Source organism: Sceloporus undulatus, chromosome 3, assembly GCF_019175285.1.
Source record: "Sceloporus undulatus isolate JIND9_A2432 ecotype Alabama chromosome 3, SceUnd_v1.1, whole genome shotgun sequence".
NCBI classification, from domain to species: Eukaryota; Metazoa; Chordata; class Lepidosauria; order Squamata; family Phrynosomatidae; genus Sceloporus; species Sceloporus undulatus.
Genome location: NC_056524.1, coordinates 14,708,473 through 14,725,861, shown reverse-complemented (window position 1 = coordinate 14,725,861; position 17,389 = coordinate 14,708,473). Strand labels below are relative to the sequence as shown.

Sequence of the window (17,389 nt, the reverse complement as noted above, 5' to 3'; positions counted from 1 at the left end):
TCCTCAGTAGTAGTTCCCATCCTTTGCTGTTTTCTGCATTTAATATGGTATCTGTATATTTTAAATTGTTGTTTCTTCCTCAGATTTTCACACCTCTTTCTGTATGGTATGTTCTTCATATAAATTAAACAGATAGGGTGATATGATGCATCTTTATCTGACTTCCATGCCAACTAGAAACAATTTTCTTTTTTTTATAGGGTGCCCTGACAGTGACGTCTTGTACAGAGCATAGATAATGCACCAAGTCAATCAAATGGTGTGCCATTCCCTCCATTTTAGTTTATTTGTTGAGAATGACCCATAGTTTTTCATTATCTACACAATCAAAGACTTTGCTATAATCTGTAAAACCTAGTCTGATTTTCTTCTGAAATTCTTCAGTGGGCACCAATAGGCAACAGTGTGATGTCTAGTGCCTTTCCCTTTTCGGAATCCTTTTTGGGCACCTAGTACTTCATTCTCCATCTGTGGTAATAGTTTTATGGTAGAATTCAGAGACATAGCTATGTTAGTGTGGAATATCAGTATGCAAAGTGATTTATAGCACTTTTGAGACTAGCTATGTGAAAGAAGTTATAGCATAAGCTTTTATAGACTTCTGTAGATGCATATGAGGAAGTAGACCAAAGCTATGAAAACTTGTGCTACAATTTCTTTCACACAGGTCTAAAACACACTGCAGAAATAATCCAGTTTGAGATGGCTTTAACTGTCCTAGCTCAATGTTAGGGGAATCTGGGAACTGTAGTTTTGTGAGATATTTAGCTTTCTCAGAGAGGTCTGGTGCCACAACAAACTACATTTTCCAGGATTCCCCTGCACTGAGCCAGGGCAGTTAAAGCTGTCTCAAACTGGATTATATCTGCAGTGTGTTTTGGACCACAGTTAGATTCAAAGGTGCTACAAGATCCCTTGGCATACTTTTAGTCTTGAGTCCCACATCACTTGCATGGAAGATTAAAGCAATGTCCAGTGGTTATTTCAGTCTCTGGTATCTCTTTTCTTGAGAATTGAAATTTATCTTGAACAGTTCTAGTCTGTGGTTTCCATACTTGTTGATGTTAGATTTCTGTTAAAATTTGTTGTTAGATTTTTGTTAAAATTTGGATCCTGTCTTTATAAATTGAAACTGCTCTATTGGCATGCCATCAGTTCCTGGTTTATTTCTCCAAAGTACCAAAATAAAATAAAATATTAGCAGCTCAGTAGGAACTGACCATGAACTGAGATGTACAGTGTTGAGGGGAATTGAGAATGGAATGAAGTGGCTAGAGTCCTGAGCAGTAATACTTCGGTTGCCACATTTTTGTTACAGGTGTTACTTATGTTAAATAAGTTAATATTGAGATGTGGGCTTTAGGGATGAATTTGTAGTGCCTTTAGACAGATCACTTTCTTTCCTCTGTTTTAGTGATTCATGTTGGTGCTCACTTAGTGAATGTGCTGAATTTCTCTGTGAACTACAGTGAACGGTTTCTCGCACTCAATGTAGCCAATTACCATGGTGAGGTGAGTGGGCAGAACTTCCTATTCTTTCTGTTTGTCCTTGGGTGACTTTTACCAGCAATGCTATCAAGCACTTACTGGCCTAGACACTGAGGGATCAAAATAAAAGAGTCTTGAATAGGGCACCGAAGAGTAACCATGTATGCTTTTCCGGCTCCAGTTTGCCAGCAGGAAAAGAACATTTTGTTTATCAAGGCCTTCGAGTGCTAACTGTCTGTGGCAGAAGGTCTTTTAATTGGGAGGTGTTGTATTTTTATCTTTCTTACAATGCCTTGATAATTTTTAAAAACTGTTTTAAATTGATGTTTTTAATATAATTGTTTAATTGGTGTTCTTTAAAAAAATGGTAATATCCTGTTTTGGTCCTAAACCAGTCCCTGTCATCAGTAATGGATTAGATGAGGACAAACAAATTGAAACATAATCCAGAAAAGGTAGAGGTGCTCCTGTCAGTCAAAAGTAGGTCAAGAAATAGGTATTCAGCCTCTGCTGGATGGGGTTGTATTCTTCCTGTAGATGTAGTTCTGCAGTTTAGATATATAGTGGGCCCTCCCTTTATGCAGGGATGCATCCGGATCCCTCTGTGTAAGGGGAAATCAAAGTACAGTATGCTGAAGCCCCATAGGATGTAATGGGGCTTGTGCGCATGGCATGCAATGGCATGGGAGCGTGCCCCATTAGTTTTTCCCGGGCGTGTGACGGGCTCTTCTGGCATGGCTTTCAGCGAATGCTGAAAGCCGCATATGGCGTGCCTGCGTAAAATGCAGGCACACTGTACTTCTGAATTCAACCTTAAGCTTGGGAGTTCAAGTTTTATCAGTAGCCAGAAGTGCATTTGCACAGTTAAGACTTGTGCACTAGCTGCATGTGTTCCTTTGGACATCAGTTCTGTCCACAGTTACAGATTTCTTAGTTATATCCTGTTCAGATTACTGTAATGCATTTCTTTTTGGGTTTGCCTTTGAAGAGTGTTGGAAAAATTCAGCTAGTCCAGAGAGCTGCAGCCTGATTGCTAATTAGGGGTAGCGGCAGGGAGCACACAACTTCCTTGCTCCAACAGCTCCAGTGACTGTTGCTCCATTTCCAGGCAAAAGTACTGGGTTCGATGTATGCAGTTCAGGTCCAGGTTATTTGAAGGATGATATTTTCCCATGTGAAGCTGCTCATGTTTTGAGGTAGTATGTGGAGGCCCTTGTTTCTGTCTGATGACTCTCAAGGGTACATCTGGACAAAACACAGAAGAGAGTCTTCTTGGTAGCTGTTTTCAGATTCAGGAACTCCCGTTCCAAATAGAATCATAGAATTGGAAGAGACTCCAAGGGCCATCCAGTCCAAGAAGAAGGCAGCAGCTTTGAGTTGTTTGTTAGTATTCAGTGCTGGTGCATCTTCACTTGGGATTTAAATCTTTCCTTATTGCATTATTGCATGCAAGAATTACATTTCCCCCCTACTTGGTGAAATTAACAAGAGTTTTGACATATTTGGGTGGGCAATTTTTCTTTTGGGACATAGTTTGTATGTCAGTTTGAGAGCAGTTCAAAAACTTGTGGCTTTTTTCCTGCACTAAAATCTTGATTTTGTGCAAAAAGTGGCACAAAACCAGTATGTTCTGTCCAAAATGTACTGCTTTCTTTGCAAAAACACAAGTTTTGTAACCCCTCTTCTTTGCACGAATGAAGTTTTGATGGAAAAATCCTGAAAAGTGAAAAATATTGCAACAGTTCAGCATTTATTGGGTAGAATGACTGTATATTCAGACACTCCTTTCATCAAGGAGGGGGAAAGTGTAAGTATTGCTTGCATCCCCAGGATGTCTAGGGATGTTTCAGTTATTTGATCTTTGCAAATTGCAATACAAATTGACCTTCTGAGGCCAGTGAATGAATCACAATGTAATTACCCATTGGATCATACACTTCTCTGAAAGTTGTACCAACATTTTACTCAATATATACCAGGCATGGAAATTATGTAACTCTCCAGATGTTGCTGTTCTGCAACTCCCAGCACCTAGCATTTGTCACCATTTACTATGTTGGTTGGGGCTGCTAGGAGTTGCAGTCCAGCATCATCTGGAGGGTTGCCCAGCTCCTCTCCTGGTACAGACTGTGAAATTATTCACATAAAAATATCCTGCAAAAATATTCTTCTGGTAAAATAATAAGGCTTGGATGTTATTGGCTTGACCCAATGGGACTGGTCATATTAAATAATCTGTTGAATGTTGTGCCTACACATAGGTAAACCCAACTGATTCAATGTGTCTGCACTAGTTGGAATTAACAATACAATCCAGGCCTAATAATGTAGAAATAATATAGGATTGTATGCGAAAACTTGTGAAACTGGCATAGGCTGGAAATAGATTTGTCCATCCCTGAAGTCTTCTTATAAATAATTACTGAAAAAATGCATAGATTTCTAATTAAGCAGTAGTCCTTGTGATGGTTTAAGAATGAGGAGTTAATCCCGAGTAAATAACTGAGAAGTTTCTTTAGCTGTTTTTCTTGGCTTCTCTTACCTTTAACTAACCCCCTTTCCCTTTGCTGCTCTGGGGATGCTCTTGTCCTTTGCTCACAGCTCCTAGCCAATATTCCAAAAGGGCAAGGACATGACACATGAGTTGAAGCCGACCATATAAGATGAAGGTCAACACTTAATTTACAGCAGCTCCATTCTGGCTAAGAATACTGATGAAGTTATCTCCAGCTAAGCTTGCTAAATCATTCATGCTGTCTGTGTCTGTTTTCTAGGATCCCAGGAAACTCCTTTTCACTACAAGTAAGTCAGCAAAAGCTTCTGAGGATTGTGCTGAATCAGCAAAGTTTCTAGGCTACACTTGCAGGGGAGGGGATGGAAATGGACTATTATTAATACTTCTGTTTCAGAGCCAGAAACATATGTCTTCCTTGGAACAAAGAATGTGATTTCCCACTGAAATGGGTAGCAATGTCTTCTTGTGTCTTTTCTTTTAAAAAAGAAATACAGCTATATTGCAGTTAACAACATCGGTGTGTTGGGAATTACTTCTTTAACAGAAAATTTGGTACCAGAGGGAGAAATAGTGTGGAAAGCATAGGCATAGGTTCCTACACCACCAAAAAAAAAAAAAAGTAGTTCAACATATTTTAATAATATTTATCCAAAGCTAATAATATACTCATGTAGAATCAGCCGCCATTTAAACCTTGTGAAAGTAAACAAAAACATTTGGAAAACTCTAGGAATCACTTCAGGACTTCTTTCAAAGTGCATCCAGGGATGACTTTTTCTTTTACTAGCCTCCACTTGTCTTAGTTTTTCATTTTGGTGGCCATACTTGTGCTTTTATTTTTTTTTTTTTTACCATGCTGGGCAGGAAGGGCAGAAGCTAGTCTTATCTGCTCTCGCCTTTTCTCTGTTTTGCTGGTCATGTTTGCTAAGTAAGGTAATCGGAAGACAGCTGGTGTTTACCTTGCCTGGTACCAGCAGCTACAGTAGAGTTTGCTACAACAGAATCCCATTCATTCCTACCTGAGGCCTAATTGTACCCTGTTGCCAACATCATGCTATTCCCCACACCACAGAATTACAGCATTTCAGATAATTTTAATTGCCATTGTTTCATCCTATAGAACCCTGGGATTTGTAATTTTGTGTGGTATATAAAATTCTTTGCCAGAAAACTATTTCTCCACCAAACTACAGATCTTAAAAGTCCATAGGATGTGCCATGACACTTGATCTCAAATGTGAGATTGTGTGGAGTGAAATAACTGTAGTAGCTGTGATAATATCCTTTTAAGACAGGAACGGGCAACTGTGGAGGGCTGCACTCCCCAATGCATCTGCTGCTGCAAAAAGAAATTGCCCCCCCCCCCAAGTCCTCTAAGGGACATGGGAGCATTCTTCTTGTGTTTTGGGACAAGCAGGCATTTTGCTTCTAGCGAACATTTTGTAACATAAAATGAAACATTGTTTGGGGTTTCCAGACATTATGGAAATGCCTCACACACTCACTACAGGTCATTTGGGAGCCCAAAATATTTTAATTTTTTTATCCATGGGGGTCCCTGGGGCCACAAAAACAACTGTGGAGGGGCCTGCATGCAGCCCACAGGCTGCACTTTTCGTTCTGTCTTGTTATCTCAGTGCTACAAATCTGCACCATTGATATTTCTTTGGTTTGGTCTGAGAAAAAGTTGAAAGCTTTAGATCTGAATGTAATGAATTCAATTGAGTTCATCCAGATGTAGAATATTCACGCATCATGCATTATTGCTTTGGTTCCTCTGTCTTTGTGATATGTTTTCTGCCACATTTCTCAGGCCACCAACTTTGATAGCTAAATGTCACTCATTTTTCAAAGTCTTCCTTTTGTTGCCTTTGGAAACAGATTTCAGATCTTTCCTTCTAGTGTCTAGGCAGCAATTTGGGGGCTATTCTGTTGTGTTATGCAGGTCAATTCTGATGCCTATGGCATTTCAGAATAAATGGCTCCATCATTAAACTGCATTTGATGTACTTCCATTTCATTTTCCTCTGGTCCTGGAATTTCAATCCTGTTTTTAAGAAAACTTCCCCACCTCTCCAGTTCCTGTTTTCTTTTGGAAATTCCCAAGGCAGTAATTTTAAGCAAAAGGTTGCAGTGATTCACTGCATTAAGAGATGAGAATAGTAATACCAATTGATTGCTTGTGACCAAAAGCTACTGCATAGCATAGATAATATTAGCAGATAAAACACCAGTCATCCAGGGGACTTTGGAACAGTTGAAAATTGTAGTACAAATAGTACAGGAAGATACAATAAAATAGAATTTGTAGTCTGACCAGTGAGTTTTCACAAAGCTCTCGCGAATCTTATTTGCCACAAGGGCAAAGTTGGCTACACTATGAGAAATTGCATTGTCAACATCCTTCTGTCAAAATTCTTCCCTCCCTTCTCTGTCAAGCTATCCACCAAAGCTGTCAAATAGTAAGACAAAAACCTCTCTCTGGGGGAAATGTACAGTGGGAAATAAAAGAAATAGTGAAGAAGATGCTCAGCATTCTCAGCTCCACATACATTAAGATATGGCATTAATATAAGAACTGAATATGTGATTCTAAGTTGGCAACTCCTAGTACCATCTTGTCTTGGCTACAAATTTACCTATTTCCTTGCCCTCTTGCTCCACCAAGCATGCCTTTGTTTTTTTTTTTTTTTTCATTTTCATTTTTTTAAACAATTCAGGTATTATGACAAGGGGATTTAGCTGGGAGGGGGGAGAAAAAATGAAAGTAAAAAAAAATCAGTCTGATTGAGGATAGCAGGATGGGAAAGATGGGGAGAAGAGGAGACCTAGATCATGGGACTGGTCAAAGCTGGGACTGCTGCTGGAAGCTTATCACACACAGAGCTAATGCCACAGCAGCAATATTGGCAACTATTGACAGATGAGGTAAGAGACAGTCACAGGTGGAGTACAGACCAGCTAAAGCTCAGCTACGATGTCACCTGATATGGTTTGGCCATAGATACGACTGTCCTGCTTTAATTCCACTTTTTAGCTTCATGTGATAATTTACTAAAACCAGAGCATATTCGCTACCCCCATTGATACTGGAGCTTTCCCCTAACACTGCCACTTAGTAGCACTTACTAAGCCACTGTCTTTCAGATTCATCCCCTTGTCTGCATTCAAACATTTAGTTTATGTGCATTAGGTCAACAGCAACAACAGTGTGAATTAGGTTTCCTTGTGTACATCTGTATGCATGGAGGCCTTTTTCTGTACCTTCATAGGAACAGCTGCAATAGCCCTTTGAGTTGCATGTGGCTCTTGGAGAAAGGTGGCACTTAGAACCTCCATACAACTCAGCACTCACCACACCAACATTTCACTTATTAAAACACCCAAAGTATATTCTAAATAAAAACGCTGTTTTAGAGCAGTCCCCAACCCAAAGTGTATCCCAGCAGAGAAATACAAATGGTGACTGGGAGAGTCATTTGTGTTTTAAAATGGTGGTCACATTGGGACACAGTGGCTCTTTAGGAGAGCTGAAAATCAGTTAGTGCACTGCCATTCATTCCTTTTAAATCAGTGCCATTAGGCTTATTGTCTTTAAATCAGATGGACTATAAAAACAAGTCAGCACTGTCTAGTTTGTCCTAATAGGGTTGAATCTATGAAAAGTTTAGCCTTTCTGATTATAATTGCCCAAATTCTCCCAACTGGTATGTACATTTAATTTAGTCTTGATCAATGGTTTCAGTCAGTCTGTGACCAAGGCAGAATCTGAACTGCAGAAATAATGCAGTTTGACACCATTTTAGCTGCCATGCTCAATGATATGGAATTCTGGGATTTGTAGTTTTGTGAGTTGTTTAGCCTTCTTTATCAGAGAGCTCTGGTGCCTCAAACTACAAATCCCAGGATTACATAGGATGGAGCCATGGCAATTAAAGTGGTGTCAAACTGCATTATTTCTATAGTGCATATTCAGCCTAAGTCTGGGTTCCGCCCATTGTGTTTTTTGGCCCTGTAGTGCCAGGAAGATATACTTTTTCTGTCACTCAGTTTACCCAATTAGTACCTTCTCTTTTCCATTCCAGTTCCTGGATTAACTGGAGTCCTTATGGTGCTAGTATTATTCCTGATGTCTACAGCTTCTACATATGCCATTAGGTAAGATTTAACCTGGCTAAAATGCCAAGCACAGTGTCTGACAGAATCATTGGTTCTGACATTTCAAAAATGTAACAGTAACTGGAGCATGTCCGGCCATTGGCTGTGCTATCTGATGATAAGAGGAGTAGATGTGGAATATGCTGGCTGGGGATGTTAGAAGTTGTCATGCCACATACAGTATTTGGACAGTGGCAAGATGAGAGAAATCTGCTATAGGGGTGTAATTCTCATTATCTTTCTCCTTGTTTATGGAAGGTGAAAGGTCAGAGGAATGAAACTTGTGCTAAATATTCAGGCTTTTGCATTGATCTTTAGCATCATATATCTTATGAATGCAGAGTGGGAGGAAGCATATCCTCCTGATTACTTGTCCAGACCATGAAATACTTACTTTAGGCTGTAACTCCCAGAATTCTCCAGTTACTAGTGTCCTTGTCTCTCTTTGTTTTTCATTTCCTCATCTTTGCCTTCTCTTGCTTCAATCCTTGGCAAACCACAATGCACAACATGCTGTGAGAATAAACAAAATGTGTGTTTGCATGGAGGATACTCTTTTTTTAAAAAAAAAAAAAAAAACCTAAATTGAATCCAGATTTAGTTTGAGCACCTACTCAAAATATGGGCCACTCAGCAGCGGTCACTTACAACAGCAGAAAACCCTTTGATTGTCTGGTATTTATTAGTTCTTACTTTATTATTTCCAGGGTTTCAAATTATGACATCTTCTGGTATACCCACAACCTCTTCTTTGTCTTCTACTTGTTGCTGATGTTGCATGTTTCTGGGTAAGTCAAAGCCTCTGTTGATTAACCAAAGCCTTCAAAACATGTCCAGTTAAAAAGTAAAGAATGGCAATTGATGTGATGGGTAAGATTGCAGGGCAAAGAAAGGCAGACAAAATGATAATGCAATTGAGCAGTGTGGATCTTGGAGGTTTCAAATGAGTGAAATCACTGCAAGGTCCATTTGAATTGCTATAGATTTGATAGGTGTGCTCATGTTGATTTCAGGGTCACAGGATACAGTGTTGATTTTAACTTGTCAGTTATGCTTGGATTTAGGGAGGAAAGGATTGGCAATTGCCAGGGGTTAGGAGGCCCACATTGGCTCCTTAATGCAGGACTGCAGATCCTGTTTTTGCCTCATCTCCCCAAATTGGAAGAATCCAAAATGTTCAAGACGTTAATAATAATACAGTTTATTTATAGACCACTTTTCCAAAATAGATCAAAGCGGTGTACAACAGAACACAACAAATCAATTCAAAATAAAACATAACATGTTACAATCATAATCAAATGATAAAACTACTAAAATTACAATTAAAAACTATTAAAACCATACAACTATTAAAACCCAATACAAATTAGCTGGATAAAACAATGTGCATATCGAGGGAAAACAATATCAGGATACATGGGGGAAAGCTTGTTGAAAAAGAAAAGTCTTGAGTTTTTTTCTAAAAAGTTCTAGGGAGGTGACAGAACGGAGCTCGTCGGGGAGGGTATTCCAAATTTGCGGGGCTGAGATGGAGAATGCCCTTTGTGAGGTCGATGTATATCTTGTCTTCGAGACCCTCAACAAATGCTTCCTGACCGACCTGAGAGTGCGGGGCGGATTGTACGGGGAGAGGCGGTCCTCCAAGTACCCTGGGCCCAAGCCATTTAGGGCTTTATAGGTAATAACCAACACCTTGTATTGTGCTCGGAAGCGAATGGGAAGCCAGTGTAGATCTTGCAAAATAGGTATTATATGGTTAGCCCTGGAACATCCAGTGACCAGCCTTGCTGCCATATTCTGTACTAATTGAAGCTTCCGGGTTTGGTACAAGGGCTGCCCCATGTAGAGAGCATTACAGAAATCCAATCGAGAGGTTACCAGAGCATGTACCACCGTTTCAAGGTCCCTCTGGCCTAGGTAGGGTCATAGCTGGCGTATCAGCCGAAGCTGATAACAGGAGCTTCTGACCGTCGCATCCACCTGAGAAGTCAGGTGCAGCGACGAGCCCAAAAGCACTCCCAGATTGCGAACTGAGTCCTTCAGGGGGAGTGTGACCCCATTCAGAACAGGTGCACAAATTTCCTTTCCCGGGCCAGGGGAACCTATCACAAGTACTTCCGTTTTCTCTGGATTCAGACTGAATCTTTTTTCCCTCATCCAGCCCATTACCGACTCCAAGCAGGCATTTAGAGGAGAGATGCCATCCCTAGTTACTGCATCAGTCGGAGACACAGAGAAGCATATTTGGGTGTCATCAGCATACTGATAACACCGCGCCCCGTGTCTCCGGATGATCTCTCCCAGTGGTTTCATGTAAATGTTAAATAGCATGGGGGACAGAATAGCTCCTTGAGGGACACCAGATATAAGTGCCCTCTTATCGGAGCAAATGTCCCCCAGCTGCACCATCTGGAATCTACCCGAGAGGTAGGAACGGAACCACTGGAGCGCAGTGCCCCCGATATCTAACTCCCTCAGGTGTTCCAGAAGGATACCATGGTTGATGGTATCGAAAGCCGCTAAGATGTCCAAAAGCACTAAGAGGGACACGCTTCCCCTGTCCATGCCCAGACGGAGTTCATTGACTAAGGCAACCATGGCAGTCTCAACTCCATAGCCCACCTGGAAGCCGGTTTGAAATGGGTCTAGAAAATCTGTTTCATCCAAGATCCCTTGAAGCTGGAAAGCAACTGCTCTCTCAATCACCTTCCCCAAAAAATGCAGCAGCGAAACTGGCCAATAATTATTCCAAATTAGGGGGTCTAGGGAGGGCTTTTTTAGCAGTGGTTTTACTACTGCAGATTTTAGGCTAGATGGAAAGCGCCCTTCCCCGAAAGATGAATTAATTATACGGCGTAACATCGCTGTTACCGCCGTCCCCCCCTGAGCTGCCAGGCATGAGGGGCAGGGATCGAGGGAGCATGTTGTCTTCCTAACACTTCGAAGAATCTTGTCCACTTCCTTGGTACTACAGATTCAAAATGATCCAGTTTAATGGAGTCCACGGATGCTCTGGACGCCTCTCTTCTAGGTTCTGACAAAATACTGGCGACGAGATCAGCCCTTAGCCAAGAGATTTTATCCGCGAAGTTGTTAAACTCGTCACAGCAGGCTTTTGATGGTTCCAAAATAGGGTTCGAGGAGGGAGACAGCTGGGTAAGCTCCCTCACTACCCTGAACAGCTCTGCCGGACGCGACTCTGCGGACGCAATACATGCAGCATAAAATGAATGTTTTGCCGCACTTATTGCCACTCTGTAGGCCTTCAAAAGGGACTCTAGGAGTGCCTTGTCGGCTAAGTGCTGGTGTCTTCGCCAGTTGCGCTCTAGTCGTTGCACAGCCCGCTTCTTTTCCCTAACTTGTTGGGTTAAAAAAAAAGCCTGTTTAGACAAAAAAAGGGTTCAGTCCTCTCCTCCATGCCTAAAAGTGTGCCCAAATGGCTTATAGAAAATATAATGGTACCATAATTATCAGGTCATTATTTGCCATTCTGAGAGCAAAGCATTTTTTGTGAACCTTTCCCAATTTTTTTTTTTTTGGGGGGCCACCTTCTGGGTCGCATTCTGCCCACTCCTGATTTTGAGTTTAAAAAAATGTGTCTTCACTCTCAAACTTCCCCCAGTTCTTTTCTTAGCTGCTTGCAAAAAGATGAGATTTGCATAGATTTATCATTTCAGATTCTGAACAATCAAAACAGAATAGGTGACTTATGAATGTTTGGTGAGACCTGTTTAGTATTTCAGGGCTGAATCACCAATGAATACCAGGTGCTAGAGGCTATATTTCAGGGGAAGGTAATGGCAAGCCACTTCTTAGTATTCCTTGCTTAAGAAAACTGTGAAATTGTCATGAGTGAACAGGCAACTTGAAGGCACATACACACACCAGGTATGAGTTGATTTCTTCCAAAGTTAGCCAGCAATGGCCAACCTGGCAGAGTCCCAACTACATGTGCTCAACTGGTGACAAAGTACAAGCTAGGCTTATTATGGGGACTTATGGGGCCATGTCCTCAGCTGGTCCTAATCACCCTTGTGCTGTTTGCTTCAGTGGAGTTTTGCCAGTTTGCTCTGCCTGGGGAAACAGCCTATATAACTTAAAGGCTGAGTCACTGCTGCAACAAGAGCCAGATGGGGAAAACACTGCCTAAGAATTCATCTGTGTTGGCTTTGATCTAATCCAGAAATGCTAGAGGAGAATGGATGCTTGGATATCAGGTAGTGGACAGGGAGCAATTAATGAATCTGTTGTAAACTCTGAACAGAAGGCAAGTTCATAACAATATTTTACCCCAATAATGATAGTTCATTCAATTCAGGTTGAGTAATGCATGAGTCAATGAGCATCCAGGTCATGAGACAAGCTGTATTTTGGAAGGTCTTGAGGTTTTTTCATTTGACTTACGCATGATCCAGTCTATGTCCAGCTGAGGTTTTCAACCGGTCCATGGGAATTTTATTTGTAGTTTGTTAAAAGGCTTTTGTGCAAAAGCTTCCAAAGTACTTGATGGCAATGGCCAGAACTGACTTGGGGATTTTGTAAATGGTCTTACGTCCATGGCAAATAGAACTGAGCAGTTTCACAACATCCATATTCAGCAAGGGTCTGCTGTTGCCTTACTATTTAGGGGGGAAAGCAAAGTGACTGTTTCACTGTGAGACGCAATGTGCAATGGCACTGATGCACATTGGGACACAAGCTAGGGAGTGTCAATGTACACCAGTCGAGTCCAATGCAGTAGAGCCTGGTGTAATTAATTTGTAAGGCATATGATTCCTGAAGGAATAAGATTTCTTTCATTTGTAAAAAATTTCCTGATTGCTCAGTTTAGAGCAAATTTTACTTGCCAAATGGCTGGTAAATCAACAAAACCAGAGTATACTACCACTGGAAAAGTGGAATGACTTGGGTGCATTTAGCCTGGAGGAAAAAAAAGTTAAGGAACAATATGATAGTTATCTTAAAATATTTGAATGTCTGTTGGTGAAAGCTGAAGTGAGGCTGTTTTCTGTTGCTACAGATGGATGTATCTGAACCAGTGGATTCAATGTTTTTTCAAGAAAGGGAAATTTTGTTTAAACATTATGAAGAATGTTGACAGCAAGAGCTGTTTGTCAGTGGACTGGAGTGTCCCCAAAAGTGGTGGCAGTTTTACACAGTGGTTGGATGGCTTTCTATCAAGGTTGCTTTAGGACATTCCATGGTTGGAATCCCTTTGCACTCTGCTTCCGTGAGAACAAAATGATGGTAGCCAGCAAAGGAATAGAAATGATGCTGGTGTGCTATGCTTGCTGAGCTTTTATACTGCTCCAAGTCAGGAGACTTCTTCTCCTCTGTTTTTGTGGCATGTGGAAAGGCTGTGAAACTGAGGAAGTAATTTCAGCCCAGCACTAAATAAAGCTACTGTTTTTTTTGGCATTTTTAGGTAAAGTCTCTTAAGAAAACACAGGCGATAGAAGTGACTAATGTAGTACTGCTACTGCTGCTGTCAAGTGCTTTGTGACTGTCAAACAGTAGAATAATAGATCATATATCTTGGCAAAAGATCAGGACATTGATAGAATGTTTCACTGCAATGTGTCCCCTTCAGGAGAGGATGTCCTGGATATATACTTGCAGCTGAAAAGGGTTTCTTTTCAAATAAGTAAGGGAAGAATGAATCACTCTCAGATGGATTATAGCCTGAAATCTGAGATCTTGATGGAAGCCCTGTTGCATGTCCCAGTACCCCAAGAAGCTAGCTTGTTGTGTAGATGTGATAGAACTTTCTCTGTGGAAACACTCTGACTGTGGAACTCCCTGCTAAAGGAAATTAGGCTGTCTCCACTGAGATTCCAGTGGGGCAGCTAAGATGGGGCTGTTCCATGGTGCCTTTGGCCATGTGTTTTCATTGCAGTTTTAACTGTCTGGTTTTAAGGAGTGTTTTTAGGTTTTTTTTAAATGAAGTTTTTACTTATGTATTTTTATTTTTTTATTTTTTTCTGTGTTGTACATCACCTTGGAGCAGGAAGCCAGCATGGTGTAGTGGTTTGAGCATTGGACTATGACTCTGGAGTCTAGGGTTTGAATCTTTGCTCAGCCCTTGAAACCCCCAAGTCACACACTCTCATCCTCAGAGGAAGTCAAAGGCAAACCCTCTCTGAACAAATCTTGCCAAGAAAACCCCTGTGATAAGATCACCATAAGTCTGAAACTACTTGATGGCACACAACAATATCATTACCTTGGGTGTCCTGTGGATGAGAGACAATACTTTAAATAACTAAACCTGGAGTCTAACCTTCAGCTCAATACAGGAAATATAATACAGAATCCCTGATGGGTAGCCATGCAGCATTTTTTTTTTAAAAAACCTCATGTGAATAAGAGGCCTCAGTCCCTTGAGGCAATATGCGCCTCTGCAGAACAACTCTTACCTCCTAATGTGTAACCAAAACCTTCTTCTTTTGCTGTTTTCACCCTGGGTCTAGTTCTGCCCCCTGGAGCAATAGAGAACATGTTTGTTCCATCTTCTGTGTGACAGCTCTGCAAATATTTGAATACAGCTATTATGTCTCCCATTAATCTTCTCTTCTCCAGGGTAAACATGCTTTTTTCAACCATTCATCATAGCCCTTAGATTCCAAGACTCATCACTATCTTGGTTGCCTTCCTTTGAACATTGTTCAGTTTGTCAATGTCCAACTTACAGTGTGTTACCCAAAATGGATGTAAGAATCCAAACTCAGGTTGTAGTTTTGCTTATGCCTCTAGATCACAAGGAGGCAAAGCCAGAGAAAGCCATGCAGAGAAAGAATACAAAGCTGCTTGTCTGTTGATTAATTTTGCTGCATTTTTGTTATCAGCAGTAGGCAATTCACTTATTTGACTGCATACTATGCAGATAAATGAAAGAGTGACCTCACCCTGCTATATTTGTTTGGAAGACAAAGATCAACTAGACAGCCTCTATAGCTGGGTTCTTTCACCATCCAGGAACTTGTGAACTAATCTATTTCTCATAGCCATTGTTTTCATTTCAAGACAAGCTTGGTACCACCCTTTTGGGATCAGTGGGTGTTTCTCTCTATCATCAACTTCAGCTTCAATGGCAGACACTTCATGGGTCAATTATGTTAAGGAAAAAGCAACATGGGATATACAGTAAATGAAATAAAACATGTATGTGAGAGTCAGGGTGACTCAGCAGAAGCCAATTGAGAACCACACAGGTGTAAATGGTAATACAATTAACAAGTCCTGAATGCCAAGGACAAGAAATGTAAAGTGGATAATTGGACACACCTGACAATTGTTAAGTGGTCAAGGCTGAGATGATGAAACCATTAATGGTAGGATGAATCAAGAGAACCAATGAGAATGATGTACACGCCTACTGGGTGGAAACAGACAACAGTGGGTGGTACCATGCATTGACTATAATAATGACTATGCATCCCAATGTATTTTGTGGGTTGTAGTGTGGGTTGTAGAGTGGGTAGTAGAGTATTGTTGTGTTGGATAGTTTTGGAGCTGTATATAGTAGAATAAAGTAGATCTTTTATTTAAGACTACTGAGTTGTCTGGTGTCTTGGGTGAAGCTACAAGAACCAGCTGGATCCTGAAGAAGGGTGAAGACTTCTGTGGAAGCAAGAGTGAGAAGGCTTGGAGAGTTTGTCGGGGTCTTCAGCCTGTTCTCGGTAACTCTTGCTAAGCTATAACCACTGGCCAAAACTGGTCAGCGCGGTGCACAACCAGGTGGTGAGTTCAAGCCAGAGGTGAAGAGCTACAACTCCCATCATCCCTGACAAATTAATGGTCAATGAATGTTCAACTTCAGTGGCAGAAATCTGGCCTGTGGAGTTGTTGGGGTGCAGGAATGAGTGGGCTGAACTGTGGCAGAATGAGCTGGAAGTCCACTACTGCTCTTGAAAAATGGTTAATTTTTGATGTTAAAAAGTACACTGTCCAATCTATTTAAAAGGTGAATTGCTCTCCTGGAAGTTTCTGGGGTATGCAGATCATGTTTCTTTTTGCAAGAAAAAAATATAGTTTGAGTTAGAAAGGATTGGGGGTGCCAAAACATCTGTGAACCATGTGTGACTTCAAGTCTATGCCTTGCTAGCTCCTGTTTCAGAACATCCAGGGCCAGGATGCCTTGAGGAGCAGATAATCTCTGAAGATTTTGGATCCTAAGGGAGAGAGTGGCAGAATCCCCTCCTGAAGACTCTGGGAACCCAGTTCTTGGATCAGAGGATGAGTTAGGGCCACCTCCCAGCCTGAGAAAATAGTTGAAGTATGACTGAGGGTGATGGTGACTCAAAGCAGTGCCTATCTGCAAGGGCGCATGCTCCCCTATGAGGACAGTGGCAAGGGGAGAAAGAGATACCCCCTCATGTTTGTGAACCACAGATTATTTGAGCTTCCCTGTGTTGCTTATTTATTATACAATTACTGTCACATCCAGTTTGGCTTTTATTGATATTGTTATGAGTTGACTTTGGCATAAGAGAGGTGGAATGCACATATGGATAGAACTGAAGTTACTTGCATTCTTTGGTTTGTATTAAGCTGTTCTTGTCTGGGTAACTTTCAATATCCGTTACAGTTATAGGGCATTGCTGGCTTTAGTTTCATGTGCCCATGTTGATGTTTTTAATTGGCTTGTTTTTGACCAGTTAGTTCTGTCACAGTGCTATGACTGATGTGATGACATCATGAGTGCTTGTAAACAGAGGCTTGTGCAGCATAAATCTGCACACATATAATTACATGGTGGTTGCACAACACAATTCTTCTTCTGAATACTAATATTTTGAAACTGCTTGCATATCTGCTAATTTGCTTGTGTGTGGTCCCATTGCGCAATGAGGAATGCCCAGTGGCATTTTCTGCAGTACCACTGAAGAGTTATGCACCATTAAGCCATTTATGCACCACTGAAGTATGAGCACCTGTATGACTAGAATCCTGGCAGTTACTCACAATCAGTTGCTGAATGATGAATCAACGTGTACGTCAATGCAGTGGCTTCAATAGCTCTGCTCTAGTTGGGGTTAACAGTAGGATTCTGGCCCATGTTGAATAGTTAGACTTGTGGAACTCTGTGTAGGCAGTGATGAAGTGAATATGTCTACTGCACAATAGCCAAAAAAGTACAGTCAGTACTTCATATCTACAGATTTTTTATCCATGGATTCAAGCATACACAGCTTGAAAATATTTTAAAAATATACAAATTCCAAA

General features: G+C 41.1%; 1 protein-coding gene across 1 annotated transcript in view; it reads left to right on the top strand.

Annotated features, from left to right (window-relative positions):
• The window catches only part of NOX4 (NADPH oxidase 4), a 139,679-nt gene that overhangs the window by 26,964 nt on the left and 95,326 nt on the right, over positions 1-17,389 (top strand). Inside the window, exons 5-8 of the mRNA XM_042460951.1 lie at positions 1,415-1,512; positions 4,263-4,290; positions 8,089-8,161; positions 8,869-8,949. Coding sequence (XP_042316885.1) covers positions 1,415-1,512; positions 4,263-4,290; positions 8,089-8,161; positions 8,869-8,949 — 280 coding nt within the window. The remainder of the gene's footprint in view (positions 1-1,414; positions 1,513-4,262; positions 4,291-8,088; positions 8,162-8,868; positions 8,950-17,389) is intronic.